Consider the following 25,940-nt stretch of genomic DNA (forward strand, 5'->3'; position numbering starts at 1 on the left):
GCTGTGTGGACAAGGGATTTGTGAACACGGAGCATATATTAACCAAGATCTCACTCCTGTCTTTTTGTTGTCAATGTGTATCTTCCTTGCAATGAGATATGGTAAAACCGCCTCACAAGACTGCACTGATTAATATGATATGTGACACTTGTACATCTGTGCGTGACTGAGTCTGAATCTGCATATGATGCATATGATGCAGCGGCCGCAGCTTTTTTCTCATGCCAAATTCCATTTTGCTTCATATACAGACTCAGACGGACACAGATACACAAGTAAGAAATGTGGGAGTGTGAAGAAGATAGCGCTACCACAAATGGGGATGGGGTGATGACAGTCGGGCACAAGAGGCTAATTATACTTAGCTGATGAATATGAGCCCTTCATCCAAATATGATCTGCTTCAGACAATAGATAAATCACTCATGGGTATATTCAAATAAAACATGAAAAGGCCATAATGTGTAGTAACTTCTAGACAGCAATCTTATGTGGCACACATTTTTTGTGAACATTTGAGCAGTGTATTCAATAGTGTGAACCAATTGGCATACCTCTCGTACAATGTAAGTAGGTTTGCTACACATATAAAGGTATCTTTGTGTACTTGTGTAAGCAGATATTGATCTGTCGCCAAGAAAAGCGAAATATTCATATGTTATCCTAGATCAACACAACTAACTTACACAGATAGAGGTATGTTGACACACATCAAGGTATCTTTAAACTGTAAATAGGTAGATTCATACCAAAGACTCACAATCAAAGTTGCGCAGTTTCACACGTAAAGGTATCTTTTTTGTGCCCAAGCGATCCAGAGTCAGTGTGTTTAACATAAACAAGATGTATTTATTACACACGACAAGCACACGGATAAAATCCAAGTAACAACAAATAATAAAAAACTTAAAACAAGTATTGCACAGGGGAAGTGACTTCTACCTGAAGGGGTAGAGACACACAGTAAATTTGGAAGGAGCAGAGGTCTGGAAAACTGCTCCCAAGGTTAGCCAATTGTACCCAGAAAAGGGTTAAAACAAATGATCCAAAAAATGACCATAATAAAAGTTGTCCTACCTTCCTCTGGAATATAGCACTATCCTCCTAAGTGATACCTCCTCGGCCAATGCGTTTCGAGTATAACATTCTTTATAACACTTTATCACCTTGTTAAAGAGTGTTATTCTCGAAACATGTTGGCCGAGGAGCTATCACTTAGGAAGATAGTGCCATATTCCAGAGGAAGGTAGGACCACTTTTATTCTGGTCATTTTTTGGATCATTTGTTTTAACCCTAACCCTTAACATACCTCTGTCTGTGTAAGTTGGTTGTGTTGATCTAGGATAACATATGAATATTTAGCTTTTCTTGGCGACAGATCAATATCTGCTTACACCAGTACACAATGATACCATTACATGTGTAGCAAACCTATTTACATTGTACGTGATGTATGCCAATTGGTTGACACTAATGTAAAAACAGCTCAAATGTTCACAAAAAATGTGTGCCACATAAGATTGCTGTCTAGAAGTTACTACACATTATGACCTTTTCATGTTTTATTTTGAATATACCCATGAGTGACTTATCTATTGTCTGAAGCAGATCATCTTTGGATGAAGGGCTCATATTCATCAGCTAAGAATAATTATCCTCTTGTGCCCGACTGTCTTCACCCCACCCCCATTTGTGGTAGTGTCATCTTCTTCACACTCTCACATTTCTCGGTTAATCTGGACCACTTTGGGATAGGTCCACTAGTTAAGATAGAAGGCATCCACCATTTGATGAAGTGCCCATAAGGACTTCAAAATAACTTTTACATCACAGATACACAAGTGTTGCACATCAGATTAATCAGTGCAATATTATTGAAGAGGTTTAGTCGCATCACATTGTGATAAAGATGTGTGTCCACTTAAGAGATGCTACACTCCAAGGACCAGCTCACTCACGTGGTATGGCGGATTGAGGCTAGGTGTATGAGGACACATCTGTATGTTGTAGCATTATGTGGCAATACTCTGTCTGTGTGACATACTGTAGCAAGCCTATCATTTAGACTGAGGTGTTTAATTCTGCCCAAACTCATGCTAGGTAGAAAAGGTAAATCCACTTAGCTGTCTTTTTTTATGCTGGATGGATTTTATTGCGTACAATTGATTTCAATCTTTTTCTCTCTCAGGAATAAGCAGGCTTGGCTATTATTTACTGAGGTCACACATTTCTTTTCATATATTATACACAAATTATAATGTCTTTATGTTTACCAAGCCCCAGCAACTAAGCATCAATAAGAAGAGCTACAAATCATTAATTCATTTCTCTATCGTCCTAGTGGATGCTGGGGTTCCTGAAAGGACCATGGGGAATAGCGGCTCCGCAGGAGACAGGGCACAAAAAGTAAAGCTTTAGGATCAGGTGGTGTGCACTGGCTCCTCCCCCTATGACCCTCCTCCAAGCCTCAGTTAGATTTTTGTGCCCGGCCGAGAAGGGTGCAATCTAGGTGGCTCTCCTAAAGAGCTGCTTAGAAAAGTTTAGCTTAGGTTTTTTATTTTACAGTGAGTCCTGCTGGCAACAGGATCACTGCAACGAGGGACTTAGGGGAGAAGAAGTGAACTCACCTGCGTGCAGGATGGATTGGCTTCTTGGCTACTGGACATTAGCTCCAGAGGGACGATCACAGGTACAGCCTGGATGGTCACCGGAGCCTCGCCGCCGGCCCCCTTGCAGATGCTGAAACGAGAAGAGGTCCAGAATCGGCGGCAGAAGACTCCTCAGTCTTCTTAAGGTAGCGCACAGCACTGCAGCTGTGCGCCATTTTCCTCTCAGCACACTTCACACGGCAGTCACTGAGGGTGCAGGGCGCTGGGAGGGGGGCGCCCTGGGAGGCAAATGAAAACCTTTTTTGGCTAAAAATACCTCACATATAGCCTCCGGGGGCTATATGGAGATATTTAACCCCTGCCAGAATCCGTTAAGAGCGGGAGACGAGGCCGCCGAAAAAGGGGCAGGGCCTATCTCCTCAGCACACAGCGCCATTTTCCCTCACAGAAAGGCTGGAGGGAAGGCTCCCAGGCTCTCCCCTGCACTGCACTACAGAAACAGGGTTAAAACAGAGAGGGGGGGGCACTAATTTGGCGTTAGAAATATATAAAAAAAGATGCTATAAGGGAAAACACTTATATAAGGTTGTCCCTATATAATTATAGCGTTTTTGGTGTGTGCTGGCAAACTCTCCCTCTGTCTCTCCAAAGGGCTAGTGGGTCCTGTCCTCTATCAGAGCATTCCCTGTGTGTGTGCTGTGTGTCGGTACGTGTGTGTCGACATGTATGAGGACGATGTTGGTGAGGAGGCGGAGCAATTGCCTGTAATGGTGATGTCACTCTCTAGGGAGTCGACACCGGAATGGATGGCTTATTTAGGGAATTACGTGATAATGTCAACACGCGCCAAGGTCGGTTGACGACATGAGACGGCCGACAAACAATTAGTACCGGTCCAGACGTCTCAAAAACACCGTCAGGGGTTTTAAAACGCCCGTTTACTTTAGTCGGTCGACACAGACAGGGACACTGAATCCAGTGTCGACGGTGAATAAACAAACGTATTCCTTATTAGGGCCACACGTTAAGGGCAATGAAGGAGGTGTTACATATTTCTGATACTACAAGTACCACAAAAGAGGGTATTATGTGGGATGTGAAAAAACTACCGTAGTTTTTCCTGAATCAGATAAATTAAATGAAGTGTGTGATGATGCGTGGGTTCCCCCCGATAGAAAATATGGGCGGTATACCCTTTCCCGCCAGAAGTTAGGGCGCGTTGGGAAACACCCCTTAGGGTGGATAAGGCGCTCACACGCTTATCAGAACAAGTGGCGGTACCGTCTATAGATAGGGCCGTCCTCAAGGAGCCGGCTGACAGGAGGCTGGAAAAATATCATAAAAAGTATATACACACATACTGGTGTTATACTGCGACCAGCGATCGTCTCAGCCTGGATGTGCAGAGCTGGGGTGGCTTGGTCGGATTCCCTGACTAAAAATATTGATACCCTTGACAGGGACAGTATTTTTTTGACTATAGAGCATTTAAAGGATGTATTTCTATATATGCGAGATGCACAGAGGGATATTTGCACTCTGGCATCAAGAGTAAGTGCGATGTCCATATCTGCCAGAAGATGTTTATGGACACGACAGTGGTCAGGTGATGCAGATTCCAAACGGCACAAAGGTGTATTGCCGTATAAAGGAAGAGGAGTTATTTGGGGTCGGTCCATCGGACCTGGTGGCCACGGCAACTGCTGGAAAATCCACCGTTTTTACCCTAAGTCACATCTCTGCAGAAAAAGACACCGTCTTTTCAGCTTCAGTCCTTTCGTCCCTATAAGAGTCATATCTGCCCAGGGATAGAGGAAAGGGAAGAAGACTGCAGCAGGCAGCCCATTCCCAGGAACAGAAGCGTTCCACCGCTTCTGACAAGCTCTCAGCATGACGCTGAGACCGTACAGGACCCCTGGATCCTATAAGTAGTATCCCAGGGGTACAGTTTGGAATGTCGAGACGTTTCCCCTGCGCAGGCTCCTGAAGTCTGCTTTACCAAGGTCTCCCTCCGACAAGGAGGCAGTATGGGAAAAAATTCACGAGCTGTATTCCCAGCAGGTGATAATTAAATTACCCCTCCTACAACAAGAAAAGGGGTATTATTCCACACTATATTGTGGTACTGAAGCCAGAAGGCTAGGTGAGACCTATTCTAAATCTAAAAAAATTTGAACACTTACAAAGGTTCAAATCAAGATGGAGTCACTCAGAGCAGTGATAACGAACCGGGAAGAAGGGGACTATCTGGTGTCCCGAGACATCAGGGATGCTTACCTCCATGTCCCAAATTTGCCCTTATCACTAAGGGTACCTCAGGTTCGTGGTACAGAACTGTCACTATCAGTTTCAGACGCTGCCGTTTGGATTGTCTACGGCACCCCGGGTCTTTACCAAGGTAATGGCCGAAATGATGGTTCTTCTTCGAAGAAAAGGCGTCTTAATTATCCCTTACTTGGACGATCTCCTGATAAGGGCAAAGTCCAGGGAACAGTTGGAGGTCGGAGTAGCACTATCTCGGATACTGTTACAACAGCAGGGGTGGATTCTAAATATTCCAAAATCGCAGCTGATCCCGACAACAAGTCTCCTGTGCTTAGGGATGATTCTGGACACAGTCCAGAAAAAGGTGTTTCTCCCGGAAGAGAAAGCCAGGGAGTTATCCGAGCTAGTCAGGAACCTCCTAAAATCAGTGCATCATTGCACAAGGGCCATGGTAAAAAAATGGTGACTTCCTTCGAAGCAATTCCAGTCGGCAGATTTCATGCAAGAACTTTTCAGTGGGATCTGCTGGACAAATGGTCCGGATCGCATCTTCAGATGCATCAGCGGATAACCCTATATCCAAGGACAAGGGTGTCTCTCCTGTGGTGGTTACAGAGTGCTCATCTTCTAGAGGGCCGCAGATTCGGCATTCAGTTTTGGATGTTGGTGACCACGGAGGCCAGCCCGAGAGCCTGGGGAGCAGTCACACAAGGAAAAAATTTCCAGGGAGTGTGATCAAGTCTGGAGATTTTTCTCCACATAAATATAGCTAAGGGTAAATTTATAATGCTCTAAGCTTAGCAAGACCTCTGCTTCAAGGTCAGCCGGTATTGATCCAGTGGGATAAAACATCACGGCAGTCGCCCACGTAAATAGACAGGGCGGCACAAGAAGCAGGAGGGCAGTGGCAAAAACTGCAAGGACTTTTCGCTGGGCGGAAAATCATGTGATAGCACTGTCAGCAGTGTTTCATTCCGGGAATGGAAACTGGGAAGCAGACTTCCTCAGTAGGCACGACCTCCACCCGGCAGAGTGGGAACTTCATGGGGAAGTTTTCCACATAATTGTAAACCGTTGGGAATTACCAAAGGTGGACATGATGGCGTCCCGTCTGAACAAAAAACGGGACAGGTATTGCGCCAGGTTAAGAGACCCTCAGGCAATAGCTGTGGACGTTCTGGTAACACCGTGGGTGTACCAGTCGGTGTATGTGTTCCATCCTCTGCTTTTCATACCTAAGGTACTGAGAATTATAAGACATAGAGGAGTAAGAACTATACTCATGGCTCCGGATTGGCCAAGAAGGACTTGGTACCCGGAACTTCAAGAGATGCTCACAGAGGACTTATGGCCTCTGCCGCTAAGAAGGGACTTGTTTCAGCAAGTACCATGTCTGTTCCAAGACTTACCGCAGCTGCGTTTGACGGCATGGCGGTGGAACGCCGGATCCTAAGGGAAAAGGCATTCAGGAAGAGGTCATTCCTACCCTGGTCAAAGCCAGAAAGGAGGTGACCGCACAACATTATCACCACATGTGGCGAAAATATGTTGCGTGGTGTGAGGCCAGGAAGGCCCCACGAAGAAATTTCAACTCGGTCGATTCCTGCATTTCTTGCAAACAGGAGTGTCTATGGGCCTCAAATTGGGGTCCATTAAGGTTCAAATTTCGGCCCTGTCGATTTTTCTTCCAGAAAGAATTGGCTTCAGTTCCTGAAGTCCAGAAGTTTGTCAAGGGAGTATTGCATATACAACCCCCTTTTGTGCCTCCAGTGGCACTGTGGGATCTCAACGTAGTTCTGGGATTCCTCAAAACACATTGGTTTAAAACCAGTCAAATCTGTGGATTTGAAGCATCTCACATGAAAAGTGAACATGCTCTTGGACCTGGCCTGGACCAGGCGAGTGTCAAATTGGTGGTTTTTTTCTCAAAAAAGCCCATATCTGTTTGTCCATTCGGACAGGGCAGAGCTGCGGACTCGTCCCCAGTTCTCTCCCTAAGGTGGTGTCAGTGTTTCACCTGAACCAGCTTATTGTGGTGTCTTGCGCCTACTAGGGACTTGGAGGACTCCAAGTTGCTAGATGTGGTCAGGGCCCTGAAAATATAGGTTCCAGGACGGCTGGAGTCAGGAAAACTGACTTGCTGTTATCCTGTATGCACCCAACAAACTGGGTGCTCTTGCTTTTAAGCAGACTTTTGCTAGTTGGATGTGTAATACAATTCAGCTTGCACATTCTGTGGCAGGCCTGCCACAGCCAAAATATGTAAATGCCCATTCCACAAGGAAGGTGGGCTCATCTTGGGCGGCTGCCCGAGGGGTCTCGGCTTTACAACTTTGCCGAGCGGCTATTTAGTCAGGGGCAAACACGTTTGTAAAATCCTACAAATTTGATACCCTGGCTAAGGAGGACCTGGAGTTCTCTCATTCGGTGCTGCAGAGTCATCCGCACTCTCCCGCCCGTTTGGGAGCTTTGGTATAATCCCCATGGTCCTTTCAGGAACCCCAGCATCCACTAGGACGATAGAGAAAATAAGAATTTACTTACCGATAATTCTATTTCTCGGAGTCCGTAGTGGATGCTGGGCGCCCATCCCAAGTGCGGATTATCTGCATTACTTGTACATAGTTACAAAAATCGGGTTATTATTGTTGTGAGCCATCCTTTCAGAGGCTCCGCTGTTATCATACTGTTAACTGGGTTCAGATCACAGGTTGTACAGTGTGATTGGTGTGGCTGGTATGAGTCTTACCCGGGATTCATAAATCCTTCCTTATTGTGTACGCTCGTCCGGGCACAGTACCTAACTGAGGCTTGGAGGAGGGTCATAGGGGGAGGAGCCAGTGCACACCACCTGATCCTAAAGCTTTACTTTTTGTGCCCTGTCTCCTGCGGAGCCGCTATTCCCCATGGTCCTTTCAGGAACCCCAGCATCCACTACGGACTCCGAGAAATAGAATTATCGGTAAGTAAATTCTTATTTTCTGCTTGGAAGACAATTACATAGTTACATTTTTATCCCCAGGAAATATTGAAGCAACAGAGTTTGCGGATGTTTGAACTGGTACCAAAGCACCCTCCTCACTGGCCTCCTTTCATACCGCCAACGAAACCAGAGGTTACCACTACAGGCGCAGGTTAGTGAGATTAAACAAATGAAAAGTGAATGCCAATAAAAAAAATTCTAATTTCAGTTTCTCAGTCATCCATAGGGGATACTGGAGTTGCTGTTTACAGTGGGGTATAGATGGGGTCCGAGAGCCAGTGCACATCACATTCTATCATGTGACTGTAACATAGAAATTAAACCTTGCTTGGCGCGACTTAGAAGTGAAATGATTCACACTTTTTCCTGCATTTTGCGTCTTATTTACATACAGTAGTTTCCGCATACAAAGCTGCTTATAGTGTACCAGGCACTATTACTATTGTCATAAAGGAATTGGTATAAAGTCGCCGATTTAAGTATAACCATATATGTCCTGGGTCGCTTCTGTGGAAACTGTCTTCTGCCCCACATTAGTGACTATGGGGTAGATGTATTAACCTGGAGAAGTGATAAAGCAGTGATAAGTGTAAGGTGATAACACACCAACCAATCATTATGGGTTTGAAAAATGACAGGAGCTTATTGGCTGGTGCGCCCACCTTACACTTATCACTGCTTTATCACTTCTCCAGGCTTAATGCATCTGCCCCAGAGTCGTACACAGAAGTACCTGAAATGCCAGCAGTAGTAGTACCCTTGCATCGTACTTTTGTCGTATCATCGATGCAAATAAGACACATATTTTAAGAAAATAATCTCTGGCGGCAAGCCTGGTGAGGCTAAATTGTAGTCAGAGTTGCTCCAAATGGGGCTGTTTGGCGTGATTTGCCCAGTGGGGTATGTGGATACATCTGTACCATCACACGCCCTCTCCTCTCATCTAATAAAAAGATACAAAGAAAAAGAATTGCATACATTAGTACTCTACTATAAATGGGAGATTGCCCGTATTTCTCGGTTACGTTTTTCCATACACATAGGAAAAGTATTTGGCTTCTGTACAATTACCCCATAGTTTTGAAAACTTGAGCGATTTTCCTGAAGTGGGTGGTTGTACAGAGGAGACACCTGTGAGTAGTTCTGCTTTCGGTGTATCAATGCACTCATGCACAGGATCCGGCATTGTGCTTGAGCATATCCATGGAGCTGGTGTGTAGGAATATGATGAATCTCGGCAGAGATTATATTGCTGAGAGAAGAGCAGAAGGTAACTGAAAATGTATGAAGGATCTTATCACACATTCTGTACAACAATGAAGATATTGCTCCAGTCTACCCTGGAATTAGGGTCCTTTGTTACTTCAGAAAGCAAGAACCTAACCTCATGTTGCATGTTACTGTGCCTTCATGTGGACAACCTGTCCCCAATGTCAGTAATGGTAAGAGGCATATTCATTTGGGAGCAAATTTTCAAAACATCTAGCACCGATGGGCTTTTCCCACAGGTGGGAGATTTTTGGTATTCAAATGGGTCCAGTTTTTATATCTTTTCACACGGTGCTCAATTTTTTTTGAGCATCGCCAGAACAAGTCCAATTTCTGCAGCGTAGTACACTGTGTTCCACAGGGAATACATTGGGGTGTAGAGTTGGATCTTGATCCAGAGGTACCAACAGGCTAAAGCTTTGACTGTTCCCAGGATGCATTGCTGGGCCTCCTCTATAACCCCGCCTCCGGACACTGGAGCTCAGTTTGTAAGTTGGTGCCTGCAGAGCAGGTCACATAACAGGGGGGGCTGCAATAGGCAGCCCTGAAAAGAGCTTTTAGAAGACTTCAAGGGCAGCAGAACTTTATATGTCATTGTGTCATACTATGCTGTGGCTCCTTCACCTCCCCAGCAGCACCGCATACTCCCGCTGGCCGAGTTCCCGGGTACTTGCGGCGGAGGCGCTCCAGTTCCCAGGCACACCACCGCTGAAGCTTTCCAGGATCGCATGGCTGCTTCTTAGGGAGGAGGTAAGAGGGTCCCCCAGGCGGGATCCGTCACTAAATCGCGTTTCCGGTCACGGTCCCAGGAGATGGACCGCGCCGCTGGCATGGACACTGTGTCGGTACAGGGACCCCACTATATCCACCAGGGCAGGGAGCACAGGTCGGATTGTGTAAAATCCGTTTTAATAAGGCTCCACAGTACCCGGTGGTGAGGACCAGCATAGGGGATAAAGACCTGTAGCCCCTCCCCCAGCTCCGGGCGCCATCTACTGCTGGTGTTCCCGCCCTGGAGCTGCTTCTCACTCTCCCTCACTCCCTGACTGAGATTTGGGCGCCATCTTCTCAAGCAGCTGCATCTGGTCTCCGTAGCTGTAGGGCAAAGTCTCCTCTGTAAATCCGCCTGCTTCATCAGCGCTGTGATTTTACAGCCACTTACAGACGGAGCCATCTTTATCTTGGCCTTTAATAGGATTAACTGAGCCAAGGCAGTCGGACTTAATCCCCTGCTGTAATGACTTTATTTCCTGATGTATTGTTCTCTCTGTATTGTATTGCAGCTGAGAACAATAGATGAAAGGCTTATGCTAATAAACCATGGTGTGCCTAGGCACAGCAGAGAGGCCAAGATGAGTATGGGGGCTAGGTGCGTCAGGGTCTCATATATAGTTCTGCGCAGTATATACTGTTAAGTGGATTTTACTGCGCAGTCAGTCACCTCATACCGCATTTATCCTCTTTATTTACTGTCACATAAATAAGGGAGTGTTTTGCAGGTATTTTTCTGGCTATATTGTACTGTCATGCTCTACAGCTACATTCACTATAATGTCTGCCATAAAGGGCGGGAAATCCGCGGACGCTCCTGCATCATGCAGTGCTTGCGCAAATAATTTACCTGAGGGGAACGTTTTAACTGATGGTCTGTGTACTGAGTGCCATACATCTCCCAGTCAGCCCACTGCTCCTGTAGCCAATCAGGAGCCACCTTGGGCGGCGTTTTCGACTCTACTTATACTCTTGTCACACGTCTTACGCCCCCTAAGGGACCTCCTGTGCCATTGCAGCCACATATTGTCCCTGTTGTCAATTCGTCCTAGGCTACCAGATGTAGACCTGATGGCGTCTTGACACAATCTCAAAGTTCCGGTCTTCGGCTCAAGGACAAGGGATCCTCAAGCAGCGTTTGTGGACGCACTGGCAATTCCATGGACCTTTCGGCTGCCCTACGTGTTCCCTCCGGTGTCACTCCTGCCCAGGGTACTACGGAAGTTCAAACAAGAAGGAGGAATACTACTTCTGGTCGCTCTGGTGTGGCCCAGACGGCATTGGTTTTCAGACCTGCAGGGTCTGTCGATGGACCGTCCTCTTCTACTTCCTCAACGCCCAGACCTTCTCGTACAGGGCCCTTGTGTCTACCCGGACCTGGGCAGACTGGCTTTGACCGCGTGGCTCTTGAAGCATAGCTCCTGAGGGCCAAAGGGTTTTCCGAGGCGGTTATCCAAACTATGCTGAAGGCCTGTAAACCAGCCTCTGCACGTATTTATTACAGGGTCTGGAATTCTTACTTCACCTAGTGTGCTGCTAAGAATTACGACGCATACAAATTCAGAACTTCCAGACTTCTGGCTATACTGTAACAAGGCCTGGACTTAGGCCTTCGTCTGGCCTCCCCCAAGGTTCATATATCCGCCTTGTCGTGTGGTTTCAGAGGAAAATTGCGTCTATTCATGACGTTCATACTTACTTTCAGGGTGTTTTACGGATTCAGCCTCCCTGTGTACCTCTTGTGGCTCCATGGGATCTGTCTATTGTCCTGAATGCCCTGCAAGAGTCTCCATTTGAACCTCTTGAGTCTGTGGACCTTAAATGGTTTACGCTTAAGGTCCTGTTTCTACTGGCTATTGCCTCTGCTAGGAGGGTTTCGGACTTAGGCGCTTTGTCCTGTTGTCCGCCCTTTGTGATATTTCACAGTGTCCGGGCAGTTCTTCGAACTCGCCCTGGTTATTTGCCTAAGATGGTGTCATCTTTTCACCTTAACCAAGAGATTGTGGTTCCGGCCTTCGTCTCTTCTGGTTTATCCTCCAAAGAGCAGTCTTTGGATGTGGAGCGGGCTCTCTGTATATACGTGGAGAGGTCTGCCTCTGTCAGGAGGTCAGATTCCCTTTTTGTACTGTTTGGTTTTCACAGACGTGGCTGGCCTGCGAATAAGCAAACCTTGGCGAGATGGATTAGAATGGTGATTGCACAAGCCTATGCGCAGGCTGGGCTCCCAGCTCCTGCTGCTATTAAAGCCTATTCTACTCGGTCTGTTGGACCTTCTTGGGTGGCCCGCCGTGGCGCATCCGCTGAACAATTGTGCAAAGCGGCTACGTGGTCCTCAGTGAACACGGTCATCAGGTTCTATGCCTTTGATACTTCCGCCTCCCAGGATGCTTCCTTTGGACGCCGGGTTCTTGTACCCGCTACTGTGCGTCCCCTCCCATGAGGAACTGCTTTAGGACATCCCCGATGTATATGTAACCCACTGCAGAAAAGGAGATTTATGGTAGACTTACCATAGTTAAATCTCTTTCTGCGAGGTACACTGGGTTCCACAGGGCGCCCACCCTGACGCACTTAGCTTCTTGGGGTTTGTATGGTGTTAGCCGCTGGTCCCTTCTCCTGTCGTGAGAACGTGGTTCTATGTGACTAACATCTGCCTTCTCTTTTACCTGCTACTGCATTGAACTGGTAAACGAAACTGAGCTCCAGTGCCCAGAGGCGGAGTTATAGAGAAGGCCCTGCAATGCATCCTGGGAACAGTCGAAGCTTTAGCCTGTTGATACCTCTGGATCAAGATCCAGTGCTACACCCCGATGTATTCCCTGTGGAACCCAGTGTTCCTCGCAGAAAGAGATTTAACTGTGGTAAGTGTACCATAAATCTCCTTTTTTCCTAAAATCCATATTTAAAGGAAAAATTGGCAGAACTTGCTTTGGAACCCTTTGGACACTATCCTTCTTCACAAAATCGTCTCTTCTCCAGCGTCGTAGGCAGCGCTGACTGGGCACAGGTACTACCTCTCACCCTGCACCCCCTCCCCACACACACTGCACTACCGCTCACCCTGCACCAGCTCCCCACATGCATTACACTACACTACCTCCCCGTGCATACTACACTACACCTAACCCTATTTTTTTTTTATTGCATACCACGGGTATTGAGAGCACGCATGCCCGCAGTAATTCAAGATTAGGCCCGAGGTCCAAAGATTTTGTTGTGGCCAAAATACCCCACTTAATTGAATATGCCCCTAAAGGTTCATAATGAAATCTCATTATGTGACAGACAAACAGACAGTACATTACTGCAGTCTAGAAGCAGGGCTACTTGGCAGCATAGCAATTTTGCAGAATGGTGCAACATGAGAGATCTGTGAGTTCTCATTTTATCATGCATCAGAAATTCTTACAGGAAGGGAAAGGGCTGAGACCAGGGACTCTCTGTGCAGATCTCTAGAAATGTCTGACAGAGAAACTGCTAATCAAGAAATTTATAGAGACTAAGGGGTATATTCAATTGAAGTTGAAATTTCCGTCTTGTCGGAAAGACAGCAGTTTTCGACTTTTTCATGTCGGAAAGCGGTTCCAACCTATTCTTTTTTTATCCGACAAGTCGGGTAATTCGACTTGTCGGAAAGCATGTGGATCGGCGGAATAATCCGACAGGTTTTGGCCCTGTTTCCGACCATCTCAATCCGACTTTAAAAAAGGTCGGATTGAGATGACGGCGCCGAGAGGGGGGAGAGCAGCGGGAAAACGGGGGGAGACGGGGGAGAGCAGCAGCTACAGCATCGTAGCAGGAGGATGTGGCACAGTCGCCGCTCACGACAGCGTCCACCCAGCTCCAGCAGTGAGGTCTCGCTTGCTGGAGCCGGGTGGACTCTGCCGCGAGGTGCCACATCCTCCTACTATGCTGCTGTAGCGCTGCTCTCCCCTGTCTACCCCCCGCCTCCTCCTCTCGGCTCCCTCATCTCAATTCGACTTTAAAAAAGAGTCAGATTGAGATGGTCATTGAATAGCCCTTGTCGGATCCATTCCAACAAATGCATGTTGGAATGGATCCGACTGTAATTGAATATACCCCTAATACTGATGAACTCTGTGTCTTAATGGGGGGTGTGGTTCATCAAATCGACAGTGTCTAGGTCGACAATGTTTAGGTCGACCACTATAGGTCGACAGTCACTAGGTCGACATGGATGGAAGGTCGACAGGGTTTCTAGGTCGACATGTGCTAGGTCTAAAGGTCGACATGAGGATTTATTTATTTTTTTGTGTCGTTTTCTTCGTAGAGTGACCGGGATCCCAAATTAGTGCACCGCGTCCCCTCGCATGGTGCCTTCGCTCCGCTACCGCTTCGCTCGGCACACTTTACCGTTCCAATCGTAGTCCACGTGGATCGTTAAGTATGAAAAAATTCAAAAAAAGAAACAAAATGTGAAAAACTCATGTCGACCTTTAGACCTGTCGACCTAGCACATGTCGACCTAGAAACCCTGTCGACCTTCCATCCATGTCGACCTAGTGACTGTCGACCTATAGTGGTCGACCTAAACATTGTCGACCTAGACACTGTCGATCTTCAGACCGGATCCCCTTAATGGGACGTTATCACATATCTGTTTATTATATGCATGTTAGTGATACAGTTTGCCAAATAGGGAAGAGGGAAGGGACTTCATGCCCTAGCTATTATGGAACGGTCTACCTCGCATGTCATCTGAGACTTGTACAGCGCTGTGCTCTGGATATCCTATGTCATCCTCCTTTCATGTCAGTTCTGCTCGTTGGTTTAGAGCATTTTGGTTCCAGTGAGAGGGCGGGAGCATCGTGCTACCAGCGGGAGGGCGGGAGCATCATGCTACCAGCGGGAGGGCGGGAGCAACATGCTACCAGCGGGAGGGCAGGAGCTACTTGCTTCCAGCGGGAGGGCCGGAGTAACGTGCTACCAGCGGGAGGGCGGGAGCAACGTGCTACCAGCGGGAGGGCGGGAGCAACGTGCTGCCAGCGGGAGGGCGGGAGCAACGTGCTACCAGCAGGAGGGCGGGAGCAACATGCTACCAGCGGGAGGGCGGGACCATCGTGCTACCAGCGGGAAGGCAGGAGCATTGTGCTACCAGTGGGAGGACGGGAGCATCGTGCTGCCAGCGGGAGGGCGGGAGCAACGTGCTACCAGCGGGAGGGCGGGAGCAACGTGCTACCAGCGGGAGCAACGTGCTTCCAGCAGGAGGGCGGGAGCATCATGCTACCAGCGGGAGGACGGGAGCATTGTGCTACCAGCGGGAGGACGGGAGCATCGTGCTACAAGCGGGAGGGCGGGAGCATCGTGCTACCAGCGGGAGAGCGGGAGCATCGTCCTACCAGCGGGATGGCGGAAACATTGTGCTACCAGCGGGAGGGCGGGAGCATTGTGCTACCAGCGGGAGGACGGGAGCACCGTGCTTCCAGTGGGAGGGCGGGAGCATTGTGCTACCAGCGGGAGGGCGGGAGCATTGGGCTACAAGCAGGAGGGCGGAAGCATCATGGTTTACGACATCTCTGATGCGCTTGTGCAGAACGGGTCCTGTATAGTTGGAAACAGTGCCCTCTGATTGACTGGCTGTGTTTTTTTTATGGGGTGCTACGTGAAGTGTTCCCCAAAATGAAGGCATATTGCTTCCAGTTTGTGGGAGTGCTGAGGCCAGTGTCTGTGTCCCCCGATGCAGATTTCCTGGCCTCTGCAGCATGAATTTCCTGGCCACCCTGAGTAACCTGAATGATCATGCAGAGTGATCTGATGCTGCATCTTCGAACACATCAGCAGGTCACACACGCATGCAAGAGGCATCTATTAATACAAGATGCCTCCTGCAGCATTAGCATATTTTCACTTACTGCGTCCATCTCTGAATCAAGGCCATGGTTCAGTCATACCACATATTGTGCCGCCCACCTGGAAAACAATGGGGGGAAAAGGATAAAACTGTATTGGTCTTATTCCATCATCTAGTAAGAGGTCACATTTAATCCCCAACGGAACCGTAGGTGCTTTTTCCCCCTCCATAAGGTTTAACTGTTGTGGATCACTAATGTTTTCTTTTTCTTGCACTAGAACTCATTGAATCTACTGATAAACTGTTTGATATGGAAGAAGAGTTTGAAATCCTTACCGTGTGATGGGGTATGTCAGTCTCTGCACTACCGGTGGACTCATAACAGTATAAGCTTTGCTAACCAGAAAGTGCCTCAAACACTGCGGAGCACAGAGCACAATACTGGGAGCAGTGGACTCTTGGCAGGACTTCCTGCGCTGTTTGGAAACGTCACACGAGAGATCTGCACCTGTTCCTTGCAAGCTCCTGTCTCTCAGACACACAGCAGAGTGTTTACAGTCTCAATGTGTACTTGTATTGAATGAAGGCATTGCCAGTGTACTTTGCAGTATAATAGTAGCAACAGAACGGTTGAGTATCTCCTTTTTGCAATACCTTAACCTATACCATTTTATGTATTTGTTTTGTCTTAACACTTACATACTGGGTAAAAAATGTCTGTCTTTTTCTTGCAAAAATTGTTACACGAATTTGGATAAATATGTATATATTATTGACCCTTTTTCCACTGAGGGTGACCTGTGTTCTTCCCTCCATGGTAAGGAGTAATTCTATAAGAGTATGGTAAGATCCAGCCAGCATTCTGTATTATATTTTTATGTTGCATTATGTTGCAGTTCTGAAAAATGTCTAATGATCATTTTTTTCATGATTGGTAAGTAATGGTCTTTTTTTTATAGCTGCAATAGTTTGCATAACTTACTGACAATCACTTACTGCACTTGTGCCAAGTCTCTTACATAAACCCATTGTAATATTATATATGGGCATACTGTACACAAAGACAGACATTTTGTATGCAACACAACAAAATACACCAAATGCCTTTTACGTTTTCCATTTTCCGTTTAGCAGCAAAAGAGACAAAAGCTACAGTAGCTTGTTTTGCTTTTACACGTTTATGTAAAATACACCTGTCTTGTACATAGTGTAGGCGGCCATTTTGTGTGGAGATCCAGTGCCATCACAAATGGCTGCCTCCATTATGTGTAGGCGATGGGTAAATTTTTTAGCTTGTTTTCTACAAAGAGCAGCATAGATAGGTAGCATAATTATTTATTGTGCAATACGATATGTTTTAAACAGATTAGGATTTTTCTTCATTAGGACTTTTTCTCCTATATTTACTTTGTGTTTATGACTATATGTGAGAGGGGACAATTTGGCGAGGTGTGGAGGAGTGTAATGATGCTGTGGTTACATTTTATTTTTTACTACACAATAACATTTTATGCACTCAGGTTTGGTTTCTTAAGTATGTATAAATAAATTATGTATTATCGCTCACATGTTGTACGTTAATAATGCAAAAAATGGGTGCAATTATATGTGCAGTGAGTCCGACAAATCAGTCAGCAGAAAAAAAACAGAGGAAGATTCCCCTTACTTCCCAAGTAACAAAGCATTTGTAACACTACTATTTTATCACTGAGGTTTACTTCTGCGTCAGATGACCTCATCAGCACAGGACCTACAGTATACCAGCAGCTTTACACTGTGGGCCTGATTCTGATTTGAAAGGAAAGCAAAAAAAAGCAAGTGACTGTGCACTTCAGAAAAAAACATTGCACTGCAGGTGGGGCAGATGTAACAAGTGCAGCGACATTTAGACATGGGTAGGGTATGTCCAAACTGAAATCTAAAGTGTAGTGTGAAAATAAAGCTGTCTTTTGTGGGCTACACGCAAAAGCAGACAGTATTTATCCTGCACAGAAAAAATATAAATGTATTTACTCCACTTGCATTGCAGCATGTTTTGTTCCAGATACAAAGTTACCTGCTTTTTTGCTTTACTTTCAATTTAGAATCAGGCCCTGCGTGTGATCCAGCTTAGCAGTGAGGCAAGATGTAGTGAAGACACCAGTGGGGATGGTATCTATATACTGGCAGTCACTATCCCGACATTCAGAATCCCAGTTTTTTAACCCTTACCCTAATCCTAACCCACCACTTCCACAGACTGACTCTCAACCCACTTACCCTCCCAGCCTAACCCTAACCCCAGTAGTCGAGATGGTAAATACCGGCACTTCGAGCACTGAAGACCCCCGCTGCCGCCAACTTTCAAATTCCGTGCTGTTGGAGCTGTAGAACCGGCAGCCAATCAGGAGCGGCTGCTCTTCATTGGCTGCCGGTACGCTGCAGATTGCAAATGGCGGCGGTCATTGGGATGTCACGAGTCACCAGAGCCACACCGAAGGCATCCTTCTCACTGCCGCTGCCGCCGCCCATGGTCTCCTCCCCGCCACTGCCACCCTGGTCTCCTTCTCACTGCCGCTGTCGCCCTGGTCTCCTTCTCACCGCAGGTGCCCATGGTCTTCTCCTCTGCACCGCCACCGCCCAGGACCTTCTCACTGCCGCCAACTGCAATCTCTGTATAGCCGCTGACAGCCCCCTCCGCACCTCCGCTGCTCATAAGGTAATGTTACCCTGCTTCCCTATGTCCCTCTGTCACTCTCCCTGTCACTGCTGTCACTTTCTATGTTGCTACGGTCACTCTCCGTGTCTCTGCTGTCACTCTCCCTGTCCCTATGTCCCTGCTGTCACTCTCCCTGTCCCTGAATTTTGGCTCATACTTTGTGGGATAATGGAAATTTGGATCATACTGTGTGGCGTATTGTGAATTTTAGATCATACTGTGTGATGTATTATACATTTTGGATCATACTGTGTGGTGTATTGTGAATTTTGGCTCATTCTGTGTGGCATATTGTAAATTTTGGCTCATTCTGTGTGGTGTAATGTGAATTTTGGCTTGTTCCGTGGGAATTTTGGCTCATTCACTGTGGGATAATGTGTAAGGGGAACCAGTACTAGATAGTATAAGGGGTCCTACTATTGTGGTGCATAATGTGTAACACTACACTTAAGGACATGCCCCTTTTGAGTGGCCACACCTTTTCCAGAGCGTGCACTCATAATTACAACCTTAATTTCTCTGACGTCCTAGTGGATGCTGGGACTCCGTAAGGACCATGGGGAATAGCGGCTCCGCAGGAGACAGGGCACAAAATAAAAGCTTAAGGATCAGGTGGTGTGCACTGGCTCCTCCCCCTATGACCCTCCTCCAAGCCTCAGTTAGATTTTTGTGCCCGGCCGAGAAGGGTGCAATCTAGGTGGCTCTCCTGAGCTGCTTAGAATAAAAGTTTAGTTTAGGATTTTTTATTTTCAGTGAGTCCTGCTGGCAACAGGCTCACTGCATCGTGGGACTAAGGGGAGAAGAAACGGACTCACCTGAGTGCAGAGTGGATCGGGTTTCTTAGGCTACTGGACATTAGCTCCAGAGGGACGATCACAGGTTCAGCCTGGATGGGTCACCGGAGCCGCGCCGCCGTCCCCCTTACAGAGCCAGAAGAGACGAAGAGGTCCGGTGAAATCGGCGGCAGAAGACGATCCTGTCTTCAGACTAAGGTAGCGCACAGCACCGCAGCTGTGCGCCATTGCTCTCAGCACACTTCACACTCCGGTCACTGAGGGTGCAGGGCGCTGGGGGGGGAGCGCCCTGAGACGCAATATTACAGTATATACCTTAGGTGGCTAAAAAGAATACATCACATATAGCTCCTGGGCTATATGGATGTATTTTACCCCTGCCATTTTACACAGAAAAAGCGGGAGATAAGGACGTCGTGAAGGGGCGGAGCCTATCTCCTCAGCACACAAGCGCCATTTTCCCTCACAGCTCCGCTGGAAGGACGGCTCCCTCACTCTCCCCTGCAGATGAGACAGCCGGCAAATCAATTAGTGCCTGTCCAGGCGTCTCAGACACCGTCAGGGGCCCTAAAACGCCCGTTACCTCAGTGGGTCGACACAGACCCAGACACAGATACTGAGTCTAGTGTCGACGGTGACGAGACAAACGTGATGTCCAGCAGGGCCACACGTTACATGATCACAGCAATGAAAGAGGCATTGAACCTTTCTGACACTACAAGTACCACAAAGAAGGGTATTATGTGGGCGGTGAAAAAACTACCAATAGTTTTTCCTGAGTCAGATGAAATAAATGAGGTGTGTGATAAAGCGTGGGTTTTCCCCGATAAAAAACAGCTAATTTCTAATAAATTATTAGCACTATATCCTTTCCCGCCAGAGGTTAGGACGCGCTGGGAAACACCCCCTAGGGTAGATAAGGCGCTCACACGTTTATCTAAACAAGTAGCGTTACCGTCCCCTGATACGGCCACCCTCAAAGAACCGGCTGATAGAAGACTGGAAAATATCCTAAAGAGTATATACACACATACTGGTGTTATACTGCGACCAGCAATCGCCTCAGCCTGGATGTGTAGTGCTGGAGTCGCATGGTCGGATTCCCTGACTGAGAATATTGATACCCTGGATAGGGACAGTATTTTGTTAACTATAGAGCATTTAAAGGATGCATTGCTATATATGCGTGATGCACAGAGGGATATTTGCACCCTGGCATCAAGAGTCAGTGCTATGTCCATCTCTGCCAGAAGAGCGTTATGGACGCGACAGTGGTCAGGGGATGCAGATTCCAAACGGCACATGGAAGTATTGCCGTATAAAGGGGAGGAGTTATTTGGGGCTGGTCTATCGGACCTGGTGGCCACGGCAACGGCTGGAAAATCCACCTTTTTACCCCAGGTCACTTCACATCAACAGAAAAAGACACCGTCTTTTCAAACTCAGTCCTTTCGTTCCCATAAATACAAGCGAGCAAAAGGCCACTCTTTTCTGCCCCGGGGCAGAGGAAGGGGAAAAAGACTGCACCATGCAGCCGCTTCCCAGGAGCAGAAGCCCTCCTCTGCTTCTGCCAAGTCTTCAGCATGACGCTGGGGCTTTACAAGCAGACTCAGATATGGTGGGGGCCCGTCTCAAGAATTTCAACGCGCAGTGGGCTCACTCGCAAGTGGATCCCTGGATTCTACAGGTAGTATCACAGGGGTACAAACTGGAATTCGAGGCGTTTCCCCCTCATCGGTTCCTGAAGTCTGCTTTACCAAAGTCTCCCTCCGACAGGGAGGCAGTTTTGGAAGCCATTCACAAGCTGTATTCCCAGCAGGTGATAATCAAGGTACCCCTCTTACAACAGGGAAAGGGGTATTATTCCACGCTGTTTGTGGTACCGAAGCCGGACGGCTCGGTGAGACCAATCTTAAATCTGAAATCTTTGAACACTTACATAAAAAGGTTCAAATTCAAGATGGAGTCACTCAGAGCAGTGATAGCGAACCTGGAAGAAGGGGACTATATGGTGTCTCTGGACATCAAAGATGCTTATCTCCACGTCCCAATATACCCTTCTCACCAAGGGTACCTCAGGTTTGTAGTACAAAACTGTCATTATCAGTTTCAGACGCTGCCGTTTGGATTGTCCACGGCACCTCGGGTCTTTACCAAGGTAATGGCCGAAATGATGATTCTTCTACGAAGAAAAGGCATCTTAATTATCCCTTACTTGGACGATCTCCTGATAAGGGCAAGAACCAGGGAACAGTTAGAAGTCGGAGTGGCACTATCTCAGGTAGTGTTACGTCAGCACGGGTGGATTCTAAATATTCCAAAATCGCAGCTGATTCCAACGACACGTCTACTGTTCCTAGGAATGATTCTGGACACAGTCCAGAAGAAGGTGTTTCTCCCGGAGGAGAAGGCCAGGGAGTTATCCGAGCTAGTCAGGAACCTCCTAAAACCAGGACAGGTCTCAGTACATCAGTGCACGAGGGTCCTGGGAAAAATGGTGGCTTCTTACGAAGCGATTCCATTCGGAAGATTCCATGCAAGAACGTTTCAGTGGGATCTACTGGACAAATGGTCCGGATCGCATCTTCAGATGCATCAGCGGATAACCCTGTCGCCAAGGACAAGGGTGTCTCTCCTGTGGTGGCTGCAGAGTGCTCATCTTCTAGAGGGCCGCAGATTTGGCATTCAGGATTGGATCCTGGTAACCACGGATGCCAGCCTGAGAGGCTGGGGAGCAGTCACACAGGGAAGGAATTTCCAGGGCTTGTGGTCAAGCATGGAAACATCTCTTCATATAAACATTCTGGAACTAAGGGCCATTTACAATGCCTTAAGTCAAGCAAAACCTCTGCTTCAGGGTCAGGCGGTGTTGATCCAATCGGACAACATCACGTCAGTCGCCCACGTAAACAGACAGGGCGGCACGAGAAGCAGGAGGGCAATGACAGAAGCTGCAAGGATTCTTCGCTGGGCGGAAAATCATGTGATAGCACTGTCAGCAGTGTTCATTCCGGGAGTGGACAACTGGGAAGCAGACTTCCTCAGCAGACACGACCTTCACCCGGGAGAGTGGGGACTTCACCCGGAAGTCTTCCACCTGATTGTAAACCGTTGGGAAAAACCAAAGGTGGACATGATGGCGTCACGTCTAAACAGAAAACTGGACAGATATTGCGCCAGGTCAAGGGACCCTCAGGCAATAGCAGTGGACGCTCTGGTAACGCCGTGGGTGTACCAGTCAGTGTATGTGTTCCCTCCTCTGCCTCTCATACCAAAAGTATTGAGAATCATAAGAAGGAGAGGAGTAAGAACTATACTCGTGGTTCCGGATTGGCCAAGAAGGACTTGGTACCCGGAACTTCAAGAGATGCTCACGGACGAACCGTGGCCTCTACCTCTAAGAAAGGACCTGCTACTGCAGGGGCCTTGTCTGTTCCAAGACTTACCGCGGCTGCGTTTGACGGCATGGCGGTTGAACGCCGGATCCTAAAGGAAAAGGGCATTCCAGAAGAAGTCATCCCTACTCTGGTCAAAGCCAGAAAGGAAGTAACCGCAAAACATTATCACCGCATTTGGCGTAAATATGTTGCGTGGTGTGAGGCCAAGAAGGCCCCTACAGAGGAATTTCAACTGGGTCGTTTCCTGCATTTCCTGCAAACAGGACTGTCTATGGGCCTAAAATTAGGGTCCATTAAGGTTCAAATTTCGGCCTTGTCGATTTTCTTCCAGAAAGAACTGGCTTCAGTACCTGAAGTTCAGACATTTGTGAAAGGGGTGCTGCACATACAGCCTCCTTTTGTGCCTCCAGTGGCACCTTGGGATCTCAATGTTGTATTGAGTTTTCTAAAATCACATTGGTTTGAACCACTTTCCACTGTGGACTTAAAATATCTCACGTGGAAGGTGTCGATGCTGTTAGCCTTGGCTTCAGCCAGGCGGGTGTCAGAATTGGCGGCTTTATCATATAAAAGCCCTTACTTAATTTTTCATTCTGACAGGGCGGAATTGAGGACTCGTCCTCAATTTCTACCTAAGGTGGTTTCTGCATTTCACATGAACCAACCTATTGTGGTGCCTGCGGCTACTAGGGACTTGGAGGACTCCAAGTTGCTAGACGTTGTCAGGGCCCTGAAAATATATGTTTCCAGGACGGCTGGAGTCAGGAAAACTGACTCGCTGTTTATCCTGTATGCACCCAACAAGCTGGGTGCTCCTGCTTCAAAGCAGACGATTGCTCGTTGGATTTGTAGTACAATTCAGCTTGCACATTCCGTGGCAGGATTGCCACAGCCAAAATCAGTAAAAGCCCATTCCACAAGGAAAGTGGGCTCATCTTGGGCGGCTGCCCGAGGGGTCTCGGCTTTACAACTTTGCCGAGCAGCTACTTGGTCAGGGGCAAACACGTTTGCTAAATTCTACAAATTTGATACCCTGGCTGAGGAGGACCTGGAGTTCTCTCATTCGGTGCTGCAGAGTCATCCGCACTCTCCCGCCCGTTTGGGAGCTTTGGTATAATCCCCATGGTCCTTACGGAGTCCCAGCATCCACTAGGACGTCAGAGAAAATAAGATTTTACTTACCGATAAATCTATTTCTCGTAGTCCGTAGTGGATGCTGGGCGCCCATCCCTAGTGCGGATTGTCTGCAATACTTGTATATAGTTATTGTTACAAAAATTCGGGTTATTATTGTTTGAGCCATCTTTTCAGAGGCTCCTTTGCATTTATCATACTGTTAACTGGGTTCAGATCACGAGTTGTACGGTGTGATTGGTGTGGCTGGTATGAGTCTTACCCGGGATTCAAGATCCTTCCTTATTATGTACGCTCGTCCGGGCACAGTATCCTAACTGAGGCTTGGAGGAGGGTCATAGGGGGAGGAGCCAGTGCACACCACCTGATCCTTAAGCTTTTATTTTGTGCCCTGTCTCCTGCGGAGCCGCTATTCCCCATGGTCCTTACGGAGTCCCAGCATCCACTACGGACTACGAGAAATAGATTTATCGGTAAGTAAAATCTTATTTTCTCTGACGTCCTAGTGGATGCTGGGAACTCCGAAAGGACCATGGGGAATAGCGGCTCCGCAGGAGACTGGGCACAAAAGTAAAAGCTTTAAGACTAGCTGGTGTGCACTGGCTCCTCCCCCTATGACCCTCCTCCAAGCCTCAGTTAGATTTTTGTGCCCGAACGAGAAGGGTGCAATCTAGGTGGCTCTCCTGAGCTGCTTAGAGTAAAAGTTTAAATTAGGTTTTTTATTTTCAGTGAGTCCTGCTGGCAACAGGCTCACTGCATCGAGGGACTAAGGGGAGAAGAAGCGAACTCACCTGCGTGCAGAGTGGATTGGGCTTCTTAGGCTACTGGACATTAGCTCCAGAGGGACGATCACAGGCCCAGCCATGGATGGGTCCCAGAGCCGCGCCGCCGTCCCCCTTACAGAGCCAGAAGAGCAGAAGAGGTCCGGAAAATCGGCGGCAGAAGACGTCCTGTCTTCAATAAGGTAGCGCACAGCACCGCAGCTGTGCGCCATTGCTCTCAGCACACTTCACACTCCGGTCACTGAGGGTGCAGGGCGCTGGGGGGGGGGCGCCCTGAGACGCAATAAAAATACCTTATATGGCAAAAAAAATACATCACATATAGCTCCTGGGCTATATGGATGCATTTAACCCCTGCCAGGATACATAGAAAAACGGGAGATAAGGCCGCCGATAAGGGGGCGGAGCCTATCTCCTCAGCACACTGGCGCCATTTTTCCCACACAGCTCCGTTGGAGGGAAGCTCCCTGGCTCTCCCCTGCAGTCACTACACTACAGAAAGGGTTAAAAAAGAGAGGGGGGCACTAATTAGGCGCAGTATAAACAATACAGCAGCTATAAGGGGAAAAACACTTATATAAGGTTATCCCTATATATATATATAGCGCTCTGGTGTGTGCTGGCAAACTCTCCCTCTGTCTCCCCAAAGGGCTAGTGGGGTCCTGTCCTCTATCAGAGCATTCCCTGTGTGTGTGCTGTATGTCGGTACGTTTGTGTCGACATGTATGAGGAGAAAAATTATGTGGAGACGGAGCAGATTGCCTGTAATAGTGATGTCACCCCCTAGGGGGTCGACACCTGAGTGGATAAACTGTTGGAAAGAATTACGTGACAGTGTCAGCTCTGTATAAAAGACAGTGGTTGACATGAGACAGCCGGCTACTCAGCTTGTGCCTGTCCAGACGTCTCATAGGCCATCAGGGGCTCTAAAGCGCCCGTTACCTCAGATGGCAGATATAGACGCCGACACGGATACTGACTCCAGTGTCGACGGTAATGAGACAAATGTGACTTCCAGTAGGGCCACACGTTACATGATTGAGGCAATGAAAAATGTTTTACACATTTCTGATAATACGAGTACCACCAAAAAGGGGTATTATGTTCGGTGAGGAAAAACTACCTGTAGTTTTCCTGAATCTGAGAAATTAAATGAGGTGTGTGATGATGCGTGGGTTTCCCCCGATAACAACTGATAATTTCTAAAATGTTATTGGCATTATATCCTTTCCCGCCAGAGGTTAGGGTGCGTTGGGAAACACCCCCTAGGGTGGATAAAGCGCTCACACGCTTGTAAGGGCTCTACCCTCTCCTGAGATGGCCGCCCTTAAGGATCCTGCTGATAGAAAGCAGGAGGGTATCCTAAAATGTATTTACACACATACTGGTGTTATACTGCGACCAGCAATCGCCTCAGCCTGGAT

The 25,940-nt window shown here is 47.7% G+C and overlaps 1 protein-coding gene across 3 annotated transcripts in view; it reads left to right on the top strand.

The window, feature by feature from the left end:
- ATG4A (autophagy related 4A cysteine peptidase) overlaps positions 1–17,276 on the top strand; it is a 107,153-nt gene extending 89,877 nt beyond the window's left edge. For all 3 annotated transcript variants that reach the window (XM_063937279.1, XM_063937280.1, XM_063937281.1), the window contains 2 exons: positions 7,898–8,009; positions 15,989–17,276. In XM_063937279.1, the coding sequence (XP_063793349.1) occupies positions 7,898–8,009; positions 15,989–16,053 (177 nt within the window). In that variant the 3' untranslated portion in view covers positions 16,054–17,276. The remainder of the gene's footprint in view (positions 1–7,897; positions 8,010–15,988) is intronic.
- The last annotated feature ends 8,664 nt before the right edge of the window (positions 17,277–25,940 follow it).

The sequence above is a fragment of the Pseudophryne corroboree genome, chromosome 8 (assembly GCF_028390025.1).
Source record: "Pseudophryne corroboree isolate aPseCor3 chromosome 8, aPseCor3.hap2, whole genome shotgun sequence".
NCBI lineage: Eukaryota > Metazoa > Chordata > Amphibia > Anura > Myobatrachidae > Pseudophryne > Pseudophryne corroboree.